Here is a 21,087-nt window from a genome sequence, read left to right on the forward strand (position 1 = left end):
AAATACACATGTCCCATGCAAATTAATTTTGATCTGCAAAGTAGTGGATGAGCCACTTGTGTAGTAACACTTCCATGACATTAGTTGCTTCATGCACCTACACAGAAGACACATCTGTAGGATATCAAACTTTCCTACATACTCTACCATTCATCCCAACTTACTCACACCCTTGACCTTCCTGGAAATCAAGCCCTTTCCTATCAAATAATACTGTATTTTACTTCATCTATTCAACCATTTTTAAGCCTTCCACTCTTACCTTTTTATCTTTTTTGATTATCTTCTGTTGACCATTCTTCCCACATGACCAAATCACTTCAAAGTACTCTCAGCAGACCTTTCCACTACTTACGATGTGTGTCTACGTTTTCTCCCACTATCAATTCTTCTTACACCATATATACTGTGTGACACAAACATTTCATCTTAAGCAGTTCAATATGTTTTTCAATCACATATCAGTTCCATAAACAGAATTTGGTTCAACAATCCCTCAATACACTCCCAATTAGACTTCCACAAACACCTCTATTCTCTTACCAGTCTTTATGCTGTTTTCCTTAACAGGATATCACTATAAGTAGAAACAACTTGACTATCGTTGTTACATTTATATCCATACTTGAACTGCCAAACTGTTGAAGAAAACTTTTGTGTAGGTAACTTTTATAATATTAGCAGCACATATATCAACAGAAATGCTTATCTGAAGTATGTAAAACTGCCTAAAGACTGTTTAATTCACCTCTATTTTGCACTTCATGGATATGAAACACCTCTTTCCATTACCTCTACGACTTCTATGTAGTTCTTTCTGAGGATACCTTTCCTCCCCATTCCCAACTCATGAATCATACACCCTTATTCACCGAACTTGAATCCTCCCTTCTTTCCACAAAACAGTCATCTCAAAACACTCCAATTCATTATTTTCCTAACCTTTTTAATACTTTTATGTATCTCTACATTTATCACCTTTTAATTGTTCTTATGACACATATAATACACAAACTATTCTTAAGAGCCTCAACATTTTTATTTCATGTGTATCCAATAATGTATGGACACTTCACATCCATATTATAAAGTTGATAATTCCTTTGCACATTGTAAAACCACATTTTTAGACAAATTCTCTTCTCCATCTCTGTGACTCACCCTTCTCTATCCTTGTACCCTTCTTCATTGCATTACTCTTAAGAAACTGTATACACTGGATGTAACCTTTTTCATTCTCCTTCCATTGATTTCAGGTAGCATCTTTCCATTTGCATAATATATTCCGAGTAAATTTGTTCATTAACTTTTCTTTCTGCATTGACTTTCCCTCAGCATTATACTAAAATCTTTAAGGCTAAGCTTGTTTACCCCAGCATTCTTGTTACTTAATTGTTTGTTTCTCTTCCATCATTAACCATTCTATTAACCCTCCTGATTCCAAGTACATCATGTTTTGTCAAAATTAATTGCACTTTGAATAAACTTTTTTCATTCATTAAATCTCTTTATTCATCATACAAACACTTTGCTGTTTTTATTCACTTTCCTTTTCCAACTACCCACTAATATTCTCTGTTGGCTCTATGGCCAATACCAATTTTTTTCATACTATTTATATAATCTTTATATCTTAGTGTCTTAAACACTAACCAAAATTTCGTTATAGTCTCTTCCCACTTCTTGTTAAACCAATTTGTCCTGGTTACATTTACCATCCCAGTTTCATTTTCAACTCTTTCTTTCAAACTAAAGTCTATTGTATCTTTCACTTCAACCAAACATTAACCATGGATACCTTTACCCACTCCTCTCATCATTAATTTATTAATTCATAAACTTGCTATTCACTTGTTTGGTTGAATTAGTCTGGTCCAGCATTATAACAGTAAGTCTTTGTAAAGGGAATAATAGGGCTCTAAGAACCTTTGAACTTCTCTTTACTATCTAAAATGAATTTATTTCCATCTACTGTACTCAAAAATAGAGAGATGTAAGCAAACAATGGAAGGCAGTTTACTCTGGTGTATAAATGGGTCTAAGATAAGGGTATGTTATGTCACCATCGTTTACTTTGTTCAAAGACGAAGTGATGCAAGAAGCCATTGAAAATAAATTACACATAGGTGTAAAATTGACTGGAGAGGGAACTGATTGATGTTTGCAAGTAATAAAGAATTGAAAATTATGAAAAGATTCTTCAGACACTACCCTAAGAGATGATTTTTTTCTACCGTGACCAGAGCGAGACTGGAGCGAGAGTGAACCATAGCGCCAGTGGGAATGCTTCAATTTAAAATCATGTAACAATATTTGACCGGACCACGACGAGCGAGAGCGGAGCACGACCGGACTGATAGTGAGAATCAACCCTAAGAAGTGCCTATAGCGCACCTCACAGCAATAATACAGGCCCCCAAAAGAGATCATCCATCTACAAGCAAATACCTACTCTCGGAAACATTTTCAAACTTTTCTAGTTTCTGCAATTTCTCCTTACAATCCCTTGTTAGCTCAGTATCATATGTAAACACCACCAAATAAAAAATTCATTATAAAAGTAATGAAAAAAAGTATAAAAGTAATGAAGAAAAGTAGCAAGAGAAGTAATGGGAAGAGCATATAGGGAGCACATGAATGTCCTATTACCTAGGTTTAAAGGATAAGAGTTGGCAAAATTCCATGATGATATTGTGAGAACAGACATTTTGTGGGAAAAAAAAAGAAGAAAAAAGGGGGTTCAACTTTCTCTCAGTACCTGGTCTGTGTTAGCTATATCGATGACCCTTTTCTTAGGGTAAGGTATGTAGCACAACTTCAGCTTAGCTTGTGAGTTTTCAAAAGATCCTTAAATATGAACTTCACCTCTGTAGTGATGCTTCTCTATCTTTCCTGGACATGAAAGTGACCCTGAAGGTAGCTCTAGATGCTACAAATACTAAACCAACAGTCTACACTAAAAAAATCAACACCAGAAGGTACTTATTGAGTGCAATTTTGTCCCATTCCTCTGCCTGGAAAGATATTAATTTAACACATCGCCTTATTACTACCTAAGCTACAACCCTAATTGGAAAAGAAGGATGTTATAAGGCCAAGAACTCTAATAGGGAAAATAGTCCCGTGAGGAAAGAAAACAGAACAGTGTGCCTGAGTGTACCCTCAAGTAAGAGAACTCTAACCCAAGACAGTGGAAGAACATGGTACAGAGATTATGGCATTACCCAAGACTAGAGAACAATAGTTTGATTTTGGAGTTTCTTTCTACTAGAAGAACTGCTTACTATAGCTAAAGTCTCTCTTCTACCCTTACCAAGAAGAAAGTAGCCACTTAACAATTACATTACAGTAGTTAACCCCTCGAGTGAAGAACAATTTTTCGGTTATCTTGGTGTTGTCAAGTGTATAAGGAAAAGGGAAAATGTATAAAGAATAAGCCAGACTATTCGGAATATGTAGAGGCAAAGGAAAAATGAGCTGTAACCAGAGAGGGGTCCAATGCAGTACTATCTGGCTAGTCAAAGGACCCAATAACTCTCTAGCAGAAGTATCTCAAAGGGTGGCTGGTGCCTTGGCCAAGCTATTACCAGTTGATAAAATTAAGCTTTTTTACCACTGTAAAAAGAAAATGAAAAGCCACATTGTGATAAACAGTCCAATGAGAATGTTGACTGTAGACACATTATGTGGTTTACCAAGACAACCGCAAAATGCGGTGATATGATCATTTCCGTATTGTGATAACCTATATACAGGATACTTAAGAGTTTCCTGTGATATACCTAGGGAGGGGTGTTTTATCTCCCTCACATATGCCTGTACAATTTTAGCTCCTTCTAGGCAAAATATTTTCATAATAAAATAAATTTTTGAATATACTTACCCGCTGGTTATATAAGAATGGCAAAAGTCCCTAGACGCCAGGCAAAAAATTCAAAATCTCGCGGCTATCACAGATAAGCTAGGTGTACACTAGCGCCCTCGCGGTATTCAGGTAGAACTATACCATTTAAGGACAATACCACTACTACTGAACTACTTTCATTTCCTGCCCTCACTCAGCTACAATAACTGTAATTTATCATACCTCTATAGCACTGTGGTTGCATGCTTTCCTTTAGTTGCTTATGAGGAAGCTTAAGAAGATAAAACATAGCTGTTTACGGTTTGAACACATTCAAACAACCTATTCTTTCTTTTAACTTTTCCTCAATAAAATACTTCTTTCCATCAATGGCCCTTAGGGAAATTATCTTCAAATCAGTGGCCCTTGGGGATATCATCTTCAACCTTCCTACAGCAGATAAAAAGAAATAAGAATCACTGAATAAGATTTGAAGCTAATTAGGTGTAAAATAGTAGTCTTCTTTATGTTGTAAAGTTACCCAGAAAGAGGGGTTATTGACAATATATTACCATTTTCTTAAACTACAAAAACACCTAAGTCACATTTCTAGATATTCAAATGGCTTTCCTGGAAGATTGATTCTTATACTGTATAACAGGTGAAAATTGGAGTTTGGTAAGGTTTAAAATATTAAGACAGATTGAGGCAAATAATTACAGTTAAATAAAAAGAACATAGGAAAGGATATCAAATATCAAAGACAATATTAACGCTCCTGCATCACAAAGTAACCAAGCAAGCAATGGCTATTGGGAATTTGGTTAGTAAGGAATACTGTAAAGGGGTTTGACCTAAGAATATTCACCATCGAGAAAGAGTCAAAGAACCTTTCATTTTTGGTAAATATTACACCATTCTCTGTGGTATAACATATGTAAAATAAAAGCCCTGTATACCCTGGCTACAGTTCCTCTAATTGAGGCCAGTTCCTCATGCACTGATGTAGTTAGAATATACCTGATATACAGCCATCTCACCAAGAGGTTTAATGATAGCTTCATTTACCCGACCAGGTTTCTAACATAATTGGGTCTTTACTTTTTTCCTTTCCAATACATGTTTTGTACACAGGATTAGAAAGGGTGAGAAGAAGTAAACTAAATTAGTCAACTAAAGTAAAGTAGCCAAGATAATAAAAAAATGACATAAATGAAAACACACACCAGAAAGCACAACAGAATAGGAAGTAGGGAGAACTCATTTCCTGTTTCTTCCTATGAAGGACAAGCCTGATGAACAAGCACTCATTATTATGATGATAATGATGAATGAATAATAAAAGGACTTCACTGATTAGCTTTTTTTTATAAAGAATTACATAAATTACATTCTCAGACTCAATTACCGAGACGTGATATATTTTCACATACAGCGACATCATATGGTAACTTCTCTAAAATTTCTATATCAATTTGTAAAATGTTCTCTTGCTATGACGAGACTGTCGTCTGTTGGCGATAAATGCTTTTAGAACAAAGCAATACCCAGAAGACAGTCCCTTGCACAACGCGAGATGGAGTTACGAGTAAACTGAACCAGCTACAGTGGTACATATTTCAAATAACTCTACACTGCCTGTAAAATCTAAATTTGAAAGAAAGTTGGACAATAAATAAATATCTGTATAAATTCCTTTGCAAGACACAAAAAAAAGATAACAGTATAAACATATTCTCTGAGTTCCGAACGTAATCTTAGGTATATGCTTTACAAATGCTTATAACCACTCGAAGTGTTATCCTAAAACAAGCACAGTTGAGCTCTTAATAAAACATGCACAAACATATCCCTTTCAGATTCACACGACTCATTATTTTTTTCTAAATGAAGTATGGACAAGACTGAAAAAAATATAATTACTATGTCTTGTTTCCTCCTATCAATATTAACTACCGTAAACTAGTAATATGAAGAACTGCTCATAATAACTTATTATGGAGTAGTTCTGTTCATGAATACAATGATTCTTATGTTTTAATATTCTTTCGCAACTCATTCATTCGTAACTTCCAGTGATTATACTGTACAGTAATGCAATTCTTGACGACGCTAACCTACCGTAATTCTTAACCTTAACGTAGACCAAAAATCAACCTACGAAGTTTCTCCCTCTCTTCAATTTTACAGCTGTAGTACATTTCAATATGAATTCCTCCCATTACTAAACCCGTCCTCATTATCATCAAGAAGTCCAACCTAACCACAGGGTTGAAATTCATCATTTTTCATGAGGATGAATCAAAAGATTCATTCTCATTATCAGAAAAATAAACCTAAAAAATTCCTGGTTTTTGAGTTTATATAAATTCAAAACGTTGACAAATTTAGAATGACATTTTTAATAATATTCTATAATTTGTCATGTAAATCTAGTTGAAATCTGGCAAATCATGTAAAATCCTTCTAATTGTCAACGTTCATTTATATACTCTAAATCCATGGAATTAGTCATCCTCCAGTCATCAAAGATCTATAGGTCCACGACTGATTTTGAGGATCAGGCCAAATTGATTTAGGGCAGGCATTTCTTTTAATAATGAAGAATGCCTCACACCTATAATGATTGGTTTCCGGTGGGAGTGGGGCTGAGACAGGGATGTGTGATGTCGCCGTGGTTGTTTAACTTGTATGTTGATGGAGTGGTGAGAGAGGTGAATGCTCGAGTGCTTGGACGAGCAGCAGTAGGGGATTCAGCATTATGAAGCTTCATCTGTGGTGGGTAATGTGGGAGGGTGGGCTGTGACACCCTAGCAGTACCAGCTGAACTCGGTTGAGTCCCTTGTTAGGCTGGGAGGAACGTAGAGAGTAGAGGTCCCCTTTTTGTTTTTGTTTCTTGTTGATGTCGGCTACCCCCCAAAATTGGGGGAAGGGCCTTGGTATATGTATGTATGTATGTACTACAGGTGTATTACATTTTCTATACTATAGTCTACCTTCTATCCATGATAACTAGCTACAGTGACGCTAACGACAAATCGCAAGAATGGTTACATCTGAACTTCATCGCAAAAAAAGCAGCATTCTAATTTTTTTTATGAGCATGGATCCTAGATCATTGAAATCAACATAGCTTTATATAATTTGGGAAATGATTTATTAGACAAATTACTGCTTCAATGGTGACTGAAATTCAGATAAATTGCAGACAGTTCTGCAGTGAAAACAGAAAGATTGGTAGATACCAAGTATTTACTGAACTGTACTTGGGTTGTAAGATATAGTGAAATCAACGTAAACCTCACTTTACAAATTTTCAATTCTTAAGTGTTAAGTGATATTTATGGTGAAAAAAGAGAGAGAGAGAGAGAGAGAGAGAGAGAGAGAGAGAGAGAGAGAGAGAGAGAGAGAGAGAGAGAGAGAGAGAGAGTGAGAGAGAGAGAGAGAGAATATGCATATACTGTTAGGAATATATTTAACCGAGACTTTTAAAAAAATATATTACAATGAAAATTCAGTCAAAATCTATGCAAATGAACAGCATAAAAACTACAAGTCAACTTGTCAGTAATAATATATACTGAAAATAAATTATATATATATATATATATCAATTAACATGAATTGAAACCTGTAACACTTCACTACTGCACTTGAAAATTTACTCTAACAGACCTGAATTCACTTACCTTTCTAAATCATAGAATTGGTCATACGCTCACAAAACAGCTACATGATCATAATGAAATCTAAAACTATACAAGGTATCCAGAGCATTACATGACAATGTTTCCCTGCAATCACTACTTCTCCTTCTCCAATAAACCTAATTCCTTCATTTTACCAACATAATACTTTTCTAGTGTGTTAGCACACTTATAGTATTCAGTGTCGGGATGGTTATAAAAACGGCAGTTTTTGAAAATACGTAGCATGTCCGCGTTAAAAAGTCGAGCCTTCACGTAGTATCGAGCCTTCAAGCGTTCTGTCATTGTCTTCAGATCTGAAAAATATAATACAGTACTGGATATATTCCATAACAATGTTGCAATCATACTCTTAACAATAAAGTCCCTTTATTCAAGTACTGAATCAAAATCCTTTAAAATTATTATTACAGTATTATAGTGTATTATCATTGTTATTATTATCATTATTATTATTATTACTATCCAAGCTACAACCCTAGTTGGAAAAGCATGATGTGCTAAGCCTAAAGGCTCCAAAGGGAAAAAATAGCCGAGTGAGGAAAGGAAACAAGGAAATAAATAAACTATAAGGGAAGTAATAACAATAAAAATAAAAATATTTCAAGATCGTTAATAACATTAAACTAGATCTATCATATATAAACTATAAAAAAAATTCATAAAAACAAGAGGAAGAGAAACAAGATTGAAATAGCACGCCTGAGTTTACCCTCAAGCAAAAGAACTCTAATCCAAGACAGTAGAAGACCATGGTACAAAAGTTATGGCAGTACCCAAGAATAGAGAACAATGATTTGATTTTAGAGTGTCTTTCTCCTAGAAGAGCTGCTTACCATAGCTAAAGAGTTTATTCTATCCTTAGCAAGAGGAAAGTAGCCACTGAACAACTACATTGCAGTAGTTAACCCCCCTGAGTGAAGAAGAACTGTTTGGTAATCTCAGTGTTGCCAGGTGTATGAGGATAGAGGAGAATGTGAAAAGAATAGACTAGTCTATTCGGTGTATGTGTAGGCAAAGAAAAAATGAGCCGTAACCAGAGAGAGCGATCCAATGTTGAACTGTCTGGCCAGTCAAAGGATCCAATAACTCTCTAGCGGTAGTATCTCAACAGGTGGCTGGTGTTTAACATGTGTCATAATATCTGACTCAAATATGGTGCTCAAAATCCAAAGTTCTTTGAAGTATGTACAGCTGCAAAAACCAAATTTCTCATATAAAACTTATCATTTCAATACTCACCCAATATCCATTGAAAGGACAACTTTGTTTAACAAACTTTAAAATTTCAAGACTAGTAGTTGATGTCAGAGAAAGGGAACTTGATTTAGAAAAAACTTTGGCATCCACTGTCAAAGTTGATTAACTAGTAAAGGCACCTTGATTCACTTTCCTACGCCAATAGAAATAACAGTTTCTATATGTTCTTCTTGAAAGCATTTTAAATCTGGAGAAGATTGAGGAAATTAATACTTTTCACACTTCATAATGTATAATGTTTCTTCAACTGAACTGTTAACTAGGAGCCAGATTCCCTAAGACAGTATTTATAATCATAAGCGGCACTCGATTCTGAGACACTAGTGGCATGAAACTCAATAAAAGTGAATCTCATAGCTGTGATGAGCGAGATTTATATGCATTTGTGGCATGATCGCCATGAGAATCTGAAGAGTAACTGGCATGAGAATCAATTCAAAGGCATTAACAATGCTATATTCGTTGGTGTATGAGCGAGAGACTCATATGCACTAGTGGCACAATCAGAGTGAGATTTCATTCAGAGGCGTGAATGGCACAAGATTCAGTGATGCAGGACTGGCAGATGAGAGTTTCCTCTGGCATATAGCATTCTGTGCAAGAATATGAAACACATGTCATCGCAAAGTTGTTGCGGCTACCATGAAGATTGGGGAGGCGAAAACTCTGGACACTAAACGCAATACTGTATCCTTGCACACTATCTGGCAAAGTGTTTTGTGCTGGAGACTATGGCACAAGACCCCTTTACAAAAATATAAATCAGTGTTAGTTAAAGAGAGAAGTGCATGAAGTATAATGCACACCTGTGGAGTACTTTGCACAAACATTAGTCTCCAAGGAAAAAGGAATAATGTGAAACTTGCCAGCCTTGAAAGTCCCAGCATTTTATTCAGAACTTACTAGAACTTCTAGTTAGTACTAAAACATGACTTGCTTGAACACAGGAGATATAACTTACTTCTGCTGAAATTTGTACAGATACCTACAACTTCTGAGGCAATGAGTCATGTCCAGTAAGTTTAAAAGGAGAGAAATTACAGGAATTCTAATAATATAATTAATCATTTCTATACAGTTTTCACATCAGGTTCATATGGCTTCCTACTCGAAGCTAGCCAATTGTCAACGTCTATCATAAGATTTAAAATTTTTCATTTTTCCCACCTTTAATAGCTTTAACCTTGCATACAATTTTGTGCCTATATGGCGGAGAATAGCAATGATCGAGGCATGGGTACGCCATTATCAGTCTATTTGTCAAAAGTGACCGTGTTGGGTGTCTATCATTCTCACTCAGTGAATCCAGATTTCAAGAGTTTTCATCACAAGTGTTAGCTTTAGCTTAATCAGGGATGCCTTCTTCAGGTTTCAATATACATCTATGAGTTAACTAGGGAATAAGGATCCTAATTCCCTCTGTGTCATGTGGAGTGGGTAACAATGAGCTTTAGATCATAGATGTTCTCTAACAGACTCTTATGGAAGAATACGCTGGGCTTATATCTGAATGAGTTAATGAGGACTCTAAACGTAAAGGAAAAGTAAATCTCAATTCATGAGAGCATCCACAAGAGACTAGGCAAGTGGATTTAGGTTGTGATCAAGATGTTACTGCTCAGGTTATTATTGCACTGTCTGAAGTACGTAGTGACTCAAGACCTCTGGTTTGCAATTTTGGAATTCTAGATTACAGGTATTGCATTTTTTGCTTTGAGAACACTTATATTTCCGGTTTCAAATAGTTTTTTAATAATTTTTTTTATAGCTAAAAATTACTTTTTATATATTTACGCAAGTACATTCGGTCCTGTGCAGTACACAACCTTTTTCTAACCTGAATACTCATTTATTTATCTATTCTTCAAAAATTGCAGGAAAAGTCATATATTTTAGCATACCACATACAGTAATGCCAAAATTTTATGATTCTTTGAGGAATAGATTATCATATCATTTTTCTTATGATTATGATTACTGTATGCTGAAAGATGCATAAAGTGTCAGAAACAATAACTAAATAGGACAAAAGCGTAAAATTTGCCCAGTAATTACAAAGACAATCTAACCAATTTTGCTCATTTGAGCACATTTGGTGCACGTAGCATATATTAGTGTTTGGGGAACGAAACTTTTGGATAGAAAGGAAGGGTCTCACCATCGGTTGGTAAATAACCCTGAAAAATAATAATTGTCTTTATGACCCCAAGAGATGTGGAAAATTACACAGTACATGCTTGAGTCTATTCAATCAATCTCTACGAGAAAACTTTGAAGCCCAATTTCTCAAAATATGAAATTTTCTGAGAAAAATTACATCTACTGTCTTAATATTGACCGATTTTTGTAATTAAAACAGGAAAATGTTGGGTATTTTATTCCCTATGATCTGTTAATATTCCTTTAAAAATGAAACACCTCTAAATGCAATATTAAAAGTGACCTCTATACGTGATAAAATACATGAAAAAAATTATAATGCTTAGAGAATATTTTAATGTATAACTTTTTGTATATATTATTATCTTTCAAATGGTTTTTAAATGAAAATAAAAATTGGTTGAGAAAAAAAGGTAGAGTTCAAAGTAACCCCAAAATAACATAATACTGAATTAAATTTTCCTAAGAGTTATGTGGCAGGGTCTGTCAAGGGAATCTGATATTTATAAAAAATAATTTGTCGTATTGCAATCTTTATTAGCTAGAGATCTTATATACCTCCAGGTCATGAGTGATGTCACATCTTAACCTCAATGATTTCTACAAAACAATGGGAGAAGTACAAGAGGAAGGCCAAGGTTTGGGTGGATGGATGGAGTGAAGGAAGCTCTGGGTGATAGGAGGATAGATGTGAGAGAGGCAAGAGAGCGTGCTAGAAATAGGAATGAATGGCGAGCAATTGTGACGCAGTTCCGGTAGGCCCTGCTGCTTCCTCCGATGCCTTAGATGACCGCGGAGGTAGCAGCAGTAGGGGATTCAACATTATGAAGCTTCATCTGTGGTGGAAAATGGGGGAGAGTGGGCTGTGGCACCCTAGCAGTACCAGCTGAACTCGGTTGAGTCCCTTGTTAGGCTGGGAGGAACGTAGAGAGTAGAGGTCCCCTTTTTTCTTTTTGTTTCATTTGTTGATGTCGGCTACCCTCAAAAATTGGGGGAAGTCCTTGGTATATGTATGTATGTATCTCTCCCATATTCATTAATGTTAGGTAACATTTCCATTACCTACTCAAGGTTAAGTATGTCATGACCTGAAACCATTACTATTAAAAGTTGGATTTTTTTATGTTCACACTAACACAAGACTAAGTTTAATGATGGCTAACATCCACAATTCCTTTCTTTACAAAGATCTGAAACCCTTTTCTCATATTAGGCATAAGATCATAACTATTTTTCTATAAATGTGGATAGGATTCTAGCTTTAATTCATTTTAAGAATAAACCTTTACTAGAAGTCTGTTCTTTATACCGCACTGTATACTGTACTAATAAAATGCGTAAGCTTTAATATTGGCTATTTACTTCATTAAGGAGGGATAACTATTCATAATCATTGCCATCACCTATTCATCAACTTTCAAAAGCTTTGGATTGGATTTATGACTTTGGGCTATACAGTTGTACCAACCGTGTTTCACACAATTGTACATAATTCCTTTTGTATATATTATGCTTGTATCTTCGCTCTTCCCTCGCACTAAAACGAACATGTAAATTTATGTCTGGTTTTTCCTCTGTAATATTGTCTGTCTTGTGAACTTGTTATGTCCTGTTGGCGCCGTCACTCCGGGGTCACCAATGTGACGGCGCCTGGTCACTCCGGGGTCACCAATGTGACGGCGCCGAGTAAGGTTATGAACTCAGTCGTTTCCAACCTGCCTTTGAGTTCAGTGCTAGGGACTTTAAGCCCATTCAGTACCCATGGGGGATTTGGGGGAGTCTATAGGTCTATGTTCTTAGTCATCAGCAGCCATTGATGGGCCCTTCTTAGTCCTAGCTTGGGTGGAGATGGGGCTTGGGTGCTGATTATATGTATATCTTGTCAGTCTTTAGGGCATTGTCCTGCGTGATAAGACAATGTCACTCAGCAGTCTTTGAAACCTTTAAATGTGGAACCTGGGGGGGAACCACTGCATTTACACAATGAACACAAAAGAAGTTGGACAGCCAGATGGAAGAACCAAAGCAAGAACGGAGGTAAAGTAGGACATAAAGCATGGTCGGGGCTGAAAGAATGCTGCAAAGACCCTTTAAGTACATCCTGTGAGGTGTACTAACAGCACTACTCCCTCTAAGGGGCAGCTATTGTAAGGAACTGTCGTCCACATGTTACAAAATTTGTTTATGAAAGACTTCAACCATCAAGAACAGAGCTACCTGGGAAGTAATAACAAAGTGTTTTTATTATTTTTTAACAAATAGCTGCCGTAGAAGAGCCATCTAAATTTTGACATATGATGAATTTCAGCGCCATGAAGGCCATCAGTTTATTAAAGTGAGTTTCACATTCAAAACTGAAGCTCAAAATTTAAATGCATTTCACTTAATCTGAAAATATAAGCTACTTAGATTCTATTTTTTCCAGTTGGAGCCTTTGTGATTATACCATCCTGCCTTTCCAACTAGGGTTGTAGTTTAGCTAGTAATAATAATAATTAACAAGTCATGGGACATAGCCTACCACCCAACTTCACTATCTTTCATGTTCTAAGAGCAATCAAAATCAGTTATTGCAGTGCAGGGAATATCAAAACAAGATCATTCATCACAAGATAAAGGGAAAAAATGAGGAGGAAAAATATAGTTTCGCTAATTTAGCTAGGGCAACAGCAAAAAGCAGTCACAAGATTCAAACTAAAACAGGCGCTCTATGATACTCCCCTTACAAGACATTTGCATTAGTTGAAACCAGGCGTCGTATACATGTTTTTCAGCTAATGGTCTTTTGCATTCCATACATATAAGATTTTGGTGATACGGTTTAGCCATAAGCGAGTTGAATTCATCTATCCATTTTAGAAGGAATGCCACAACAGTACTTCTACAAGACATTCTTTAAAGTACTAATAAAAGCCATACATCTACCCTTAGTCTAATCTGATTTATCACCATTAGAAAATCATGCCACACATTCATTCACATAATCCTTTAGAGAAGACTTTTAACCCTTTTACCCCCAAAGGACGTACTGGTACGTTTCTCAAAACTCATCCCTTTACCCCCATGGACGTACCGGTACGTCCTTGCGAAAAAATGCTATAAAAATTATTTTTTTCATATTTTTGATAATTTTTTGAGAAAATTCAGGCATTTTCCAAGAGAATGAGACCAACCTGACCTCTCTATGGCTGTTAGAGCAATTTAAATAAAATATACTGCAAAATGTGCTGGGAAAAAATAACCCCTTGGGGGTTAAGGGTTGGCTTGGGGGTTAAGGGTTGGAAATTTCCAAAGAGCCTGGGGGGTAAAAGGGTTAAGAATTTTCTTCACAAAATAAAACAAATTATTTAGTCCTAAAAACTTACCCATTGGACACTTGATGTGATCATAATAATCAGGTACTTCATTGGGATCAACAGGGACTTGGAAAGGCCACGCAGCAGCATGATTCTTAACCTGCATCAAATGATAAAATGTAAGGAGCAAATGAACAGCCATTTAATGCAAAATTAATACCTTTCCTTATCCCACTCTTAGTTACACGTCTCAGTTGATAAGAGAACATATTAAAATAAGGGTTAAAATAACTTTAATAAATTTCTACCATTAGCATTTTAAGGCTTGAACTGATCACCAACAAAATAAGAAACAAAATTGCTTAAGCCACACAATAACAAGGTTATAAAAGAAATAAACTAATTTATAATATGTCCCCTGAAGAGTATATTTAACTAACATATAAACAATCTATGTTGAAATGAAAACTTACATTGCACAAGAGTGTTTTTAATGAACCGTATACGTAATCTGGATCTTGGTGCTCGTGGTCGGGCGACCGAGAGGAGCGGCTGTTGGTAGCGGGCGGTGGTTTCCATCCTGCATCCCATATGCCTGGTATGCTATCGACTGGGATTTCTCTCACTCCTTCTTTGAAACATGTCAGCCCTGGATGGACCTTTCTAATCTCACTCTGTTTCCTTTCAATGAGTTTCTTGATAATCTGGAAACGACACAACAATGAAATAACGCACACAATTCCATTCTCCAACTTCGGAACTTTAAAAGTTGGTTAGTAGTCAATTCCATATGAACAAAATTAAATAAATTCAATCTATCATATCACAATAACAATAAAATCTAATATAAACTCATCGTTCATCTGAATACCTCTTTTTGCCTCCTGATCACAGCTGTAAACTCAGTGTAAACAATCTTTGGATTTAATTCACATCCCATGAGTGTTGCTCCTTCATAATCTTTGATATAACCTTGATAAACAGACCGAGGGAGCTGGATGTCTTTACTGAACCCTTGCTTTTTGAAGTACCCTGTTTAGAAATAAGTTTTCCATTAGATTTTGATAAGATTATTTCACATTCTAGATATATCAAAGGAAACTACAAAAATTACTACAATATTGCACAAATTTAAAATTATTCTATATCAAAATACATTTGATTAAGATTACCTATAGCAAATTCATCGGCAAAAGTGAGAAAATGAAGCGTGTTCTTTTTGACATGGTAGTCCTTAAGGTGGTTCATCATATGCGTTCCATATCCCTTGACCTGTTCGTTGGATGTCACAGCACAAAACACTATTTCTGAGAAACCTTGGGCGGCAAACATTCGGAAGCATATACCCCCAATGGGTCGGTTGTCCTTGATAAGTGCAAGAGTGCGATGCTTTCTAAAGCGAACAGAAGAAAAAAATCTTAGAAACTAACATTATAAATTTCTGTATCAAAGTAAAAAATTGAGTACCAAATATCAAAAATATCTATGCTAAATTTTCTGTAAAAAATTCTAAGAGTAAAAATTTCATAGAACAATTTAAAAAATAAAATCATAACTTCTAGGCACAATGAACTACATATAGCTGCAGATATTACTATAGTCAATTCTTTTCAGCGAAGCAGATTTGCACCGACTCGCAAAACATATATCTGAGGAAGAAATTTAGGTTAGTAAAAAAATTTTTGATTCACATTACTTGAAAGCAATGATGTTATTCGGACAAAGATACTTCCGACCAATCAGCTATCAGGAAAGGGCTACCCTGCGAGTTGGTGCAAATCTGCCTCGCTAAAAAGAATTGACTATAAATCATACTGATATTTGATCCTATATGACGTAAAAATTCTAAGACTTACGGATCAAACACGAGGCGAGTAATGTAATCTTTGGGCATTCGAGGAAGCTGGTGAGAAAAGACATTCTGTAATCCAATTAGCCAAAGCATAGTTTGCTTTGAAACCTTTTGCGTGAGGGAGTTTCCGACGATGTGAAATTCTATGTTCCCCTTTCGTTCTTCCAGCTGAAAAGGAACAACACCTACAGTTCTGTTTACATATGATCCCAAACTTCACCACTTTACAAACCCTAATTAGTTTTCATCTCTATACAGTACATTGCTAAAATATCTCAACAAAATCTTACTTCAAAGTATAAAATTACAACTTTCACTTCAATGCTTGGTTTTACAACAGGAATTAAGTATAGAGAACTAGAACTATGCAACTCTCAAGCAAAAATAGTTATTTTAAAAGTAATATTTATTTTTCAAAACTGTGCAAATGGATTCTAATAGGAGATATTTTAGCATAAGCTGTAACAGCTGTTCAATCAATAACACAGTAGTTAGACAACGAAAGGTGGGGGAGGGGATGGTACCACCCGTGCCACTCTATACCTTGCCTCAGGACCGAGAGGGGTGGCTATTGGGAAAGGGAAGTTTAACTTTAAGAAAAATACAAAATACTTTTAAAATCTATTTATTTTGATGCAAAAACAATCCTTTAGTCCTTTAAAATAGAAGACCCACTCCGTGGGAGATAGTCCCAATGAACCAAATTTTTCACCTGGAAGTCATTCTTATTTTCCCCTGGAAGTAATTTTCCCTGGACCCAAGCGAGAGCTAGGAAGGTGACACCATTAACCTCATATTTAGGTGATCATAGGGACATAGACTATTAAGGCCAGAGTTATTAATAGTTTATGGGTAACCAGTCCTAGGTCACAATGAATCTTATTTCATTGTGGAGGAGAAATGCTATTGTAAATATCATACCAATTACAGGACCAGCATTGCTTATTATAATACTGTACTGAGGGAATTAGAGAAAACTATATTCAACATCATCATCAACCTTTACTAATCCACTGCAGGACAAAGACCTCAGACATGTCCTTCCACACGCTTGTTTATGGTGTTTCTATGCCAGTCTATACCCGCAAATTAGATCCAAACAATTACCAGAAGCTTCATTTATGAATTGCTCACAGTCTGATTTGGAAGCAAAGTCAAAAGCTAATAACCATGGCAATTATTGGGGTGAAAAAAGAAATCAACATCAACACAAACACATAAGAAGCCTTCTCTTACTTCAGGGTACACTTGGGCACACTATTCTTTCTTATTTCTCTTCCTCTTGTTTTCCTTTGAAGTTTTAATAGTTTATATATGAAAAACCTAATTTAATATTGTTACTGTTCTTAAAATATTCTATTTTGATTGTTTATTACTTTTCTTATCATTTATTTATTTCCATGTTTCCTTTCCTCACTGGGCTACTTTCCCTGTTGGAGCCCTAGGGCTTATACCATCTTGCTTTTCCAACTAGGGTTATAGCTTAGCTTATAATTATAATAATAATAATAATAAAAATAATATCCTCTTCTTGTATCTTAACCCTGAGGGCAAGAAGTCTGGATTACATTAGAGGGGACACAAATTAAGTTGTTATGATTGCTAAAAGACTTCATAACTTGAATTTCATGGCATAAGTATTCAGAGAAGAACTTGGAAAAATAGAGTACTGATTCCTACTACACACCGGAATGAGCAGCTCAAATGAGTATTGCCTTTGAGAAAGCAAACTTTTTGAACATTACAAAATATAATGTTGTCTAAACACAACTGCAAGGCCTCTAATACGTTTTACCAAATAATTCTTGAATGTCACTATACATTACACAGAGTGGTGGCAGATTTCACCCAATACCTCAAAAGAATCAAACCCATTAAAAAAGTTACATCATAGTTAAAAGAAAACTAAAACAATCTTGATAAAAACAACATGAATAAGATATTAAATGAATAAAGATGAAAATAGTTGGACGAATTTTGCTCATGAGTTATAAGAAGAGAAGCAATTAATGATATTACAGTAGGTGGAGGCACTCAATGGGTTCCAAAGTAGCCTTGAGAGGAAGGCCTTTAGCGCTGACTAGAGCATCTACCAACCTCGTAGGGTTGAATCTCAGATCGATCAAACTCAGCGTGGAGACAAGACTTAGTTCGTACGCTCACCCCAAGGGGTGAACTTGGTCGGCTGGGACTCTGGGGATAACTACACTGCATGAAAGAAATCATTACTCTCTTAATTCCCTGGATAAAGCAAGAACAGTGGTTTGTGGTCATGTTTGGAAGTCAGGGGGATGAAGAGCTGTGGAGGAAGTATCCACTGGAGGCACGAGACCTACTGGAAGGGTCTTCCCTCCAATGGCTCGGTGGGGAAGGTCAAGACGAACCCCTGCGGAGACAGCTGTGCGCTCCTGCAGTGCCCCAAGCTTCAAAAAATCCAAAAGTCGTTCCTTAGTGGAGGAAACCGAAAGCTTCAAGAAGGCCACGACTGGCATAGAGCGTCAAAACTACTAGACTCCCTCCGGGAGGAAGGCACCGCCGTTTTGCTAGGGGAAGCAGCATGGTCTTCCTGACCTAAAGGTAGTCTAGGGGTTAAATGGTCATTGCTCTTGTCCCATCAGCTTCAGGGGGAAGCCGAATGGAAAGAAGAAATTGGAAGAGTGCAAGCCATAGAAGAGAGGAGTTTGGATTTCTTTGACTTTGAAGATGAACTCTAAGGCGAAGAATCCCTTTTAGACTTCTTCTTATGTCTACTGTACTGCTCCCACTGGGAGGATGATCACTACCAGGGAGAAGCCTCCTAGCAGGAGTGTCATTTGCATGAAGGGCAAAGTTGGTGAGGATCCATCTCTACCGCTGACATAATGGTACTGTAAGACGGCCTGATACGCCAGGAACCAGAAGAGAGAGACAATACGTCTGCACACAACAGTAGCCAGCAGACTCGACCATAGCCAAAACAAAAGTGAAGAGCAGTCACTGGGCAAGTGTGAGAGAGGGATAGTTGGTTAACTCCTGCTAACTAGCGGAGGGTTATCAAAACATCGTATGAAAGTTTTTACGGTTAAACCAGCTCAATGCTAATCATATATCTCAAGTAAAGAATGAAGGTTTGTATCTGTAAAAGAAAAAATAAGTAATTTTCTCCATTCGAAGGCTTCTACAACTTGCAACCCTAGACTACAAGACATTAGGAGCAAGAAGCTTACCTTAGCTGCCTCATCTCTGGCAGCATTTTCTGAAAAGAGCACCTCAGGGCCTACCATTTGTCTAGGATCTGTAATAGTGGCTACAACTTCTGCAACGGTCTCTTCTCCAAGATCTTCCGTTTCAATTTTGATTCTCTTGTTGTTAGACTTGCACACATCATCATCTTGCTTTTCTCTGTTTAGAATAAAATATTATCAATTGAAGTGGGGTGTCTGCATGACTAGAACAACGAAAATCTATCTAAATAATTAATGACATGGTGACATGAATTACTAGAGAAACTATAAAAAGCTGGTTGTAATTGCTTACATGTCTGATATCATATGATGTCAATGATTATTCTGGAAACTTTGAAAAATATATATTTACAAGTCAGGTTCTTATATGATTTGCAAAGCCATACGGTTTCAAATTATTCCCATTTAATCAAATATACATTGCTGGTTTAATTTATATGAACAGAGCTAGAAAGAAATTAAGAATAAGTGATGATGAAAATACTGTAATACTTACCATAAACATAAGATTATATGAGAAAAATTAACTTACCTTTCGTCAGGGCGGAAGCGCTTGGCTGAAGAAAGCGTGACAGTTGTATACTGCCCTTCACCAGGCTGGACAGATAACCTTTCGAACTCTCCTTGCTGTGTACTGGCTGCTAAGAAGAAAAACCGATTGAGAGCAAATGTAAAAACAAAATGTACAATTATAGGTTTGAAGCAATGTAAGATAAATTTTTTTAACAAACTCTAAGTACGTTTTATTTTGCAATTTTCAGAACACTAGAATATCATGGCATGTAAACCATTGCATTGATTTCACCTCAAAAACCATCATCACAATAAGCCTTAGAAAATTATTCCTGCTCTTCCTAAAGAGAATTAACTTCCATGTGGTCTGGTTAACCGACACTAAGGGCTGACAGATGAAATCCTGCGTTTGCGTATTGCCGTCAGCTTCGTATTAATGAGTTGGAGTTCACATAAGATTGGAGTTCCCAAACTTAGCGTACTATTTGAAAACCTGTTTATTTCATGTGAAATTGTTTTATTTTTATTTTCTTCAACTATATATGTTTTGGAGACTTTTTTCCCCGTCCAAGGGGATGTTATTCATAAATCTTAAGGGTTAAGGTATTTTATAACACTAATTCTTGTAAAAAAATTTCTTTCTCTAAGGCACTAGAACTAAATTCCACAACCAAATTATGACAAAATGAACAATGCCAACAGATGCAGCTATCCCTCAAAGGATCGATCCTCATTACGAGCGGAGCTCACTGACACGGACCCCATAGTCCGCTGACAGAACCAGAGAAAACAATTACAAATTCTCCCAAAACACAAAAATTTAGTTCTCATATAAAATATAATTATTCAACATAATGGAGTGAACACTCAGAAAGCCAACTGACGTGGGCTACAGTTACTACACACGCTCATCTGAAAGGACAAACTTACTTGATATTGAAGCACATTAAAAAAAAACCATTTACCTTGAAGGACAGAAGCCACTGAATTAAAATGATCCAAAAAGACAGAAATTAAAAATCAAAATGCTAAAATACTCAACGTATTACTGCAAAGGAATACAGTATTAGATTACCACTTTGCAACAAGAAAAATCAGTTCAAAATGTTATTTTTATTAATAAAATAAATTTTTGAATATACTTACCCGGTGATCATATAAGCTGTCAGCTCTGCTGCCCGACAGAAAAACCTAAGGACAAAATACGCCAGCGATCGCTATACAGGTGGGG

General features: G+C 36.1%; 1 protein-coding gene across 3 annotated transcripts in view; it reads right to left on the bottom strand.

The window, feature by feature from the left end:
- Positions 1 to 7,208: 7,208 nt before the first annotated feature.
- The window catches only part of Gcn5 (Gcn5 acetyltransferase), a 49,617-nt gene continuing 35,738 nt past the window's right edge, over positions 7,209 to 21,087 (bottom strand). Inside the window, exons 9-16 of one of the 3 annotated variants that reach the window (XM_068368173.1) lie at positions 19,876 to 19,981; positions 19,326 to 19,500; positions 16,124 to 16,287; positions 15,440 to 15,660; positions 15,139 to 15,299; positions 14,741 to 14,971; positions 14,337 to 14,427; positions 7,209 to 7,847 (exon numbers count right to left, since the gene is read on the bottom strand). In XM_068368173.1, coding sequence (XP_068224274.1) covers positions 7,648 to 7,847; positions 14,337 to 14,427; positions 14,741 to 14,971; positions 15,139 to 15,299; positions 15,440 to 15,660; positions 16,124 to 16,287; positions 19,326 to 19,500; positions 19,876 to 19,981 — 1,349 coding nt within the window. In that variant the 3' untranslated portion in view covers positions 7,209 to 7,647. Of the gene's footprint in view, positions 7,848 to 14,336; positions 14,428 to 14,740; positions 14,972 to 15,138; positions 15,300 to 15,439; positions 15,661 to 16,123; positions 16,288 to 19,325; positions 19,501 to 19,875; positions 19,985 to 21,087 lie in introns of all 3 variants that reach the window. The other 2 variants (XM_068368174.1, XM_068368172.1) reach the window with 2 other exon arrangements.

Source organism: Palaemon carinicauda, unplaced genomic scaffold (genome assembly GCF_036898095.1).
Source record: "Palaemon carinicauda isolate YSFRI2023 unplaced genomic scaffold, ASM3689809v2 scaffold164, whole genome shotgun sequence".
Classification (NCBI taxonomy): Eukaryota; Metazoa; Arthropoda; class Malacostraca; order Decapoda; family Palaemonidae; genus Palaemon; species Palaemon carinicauda.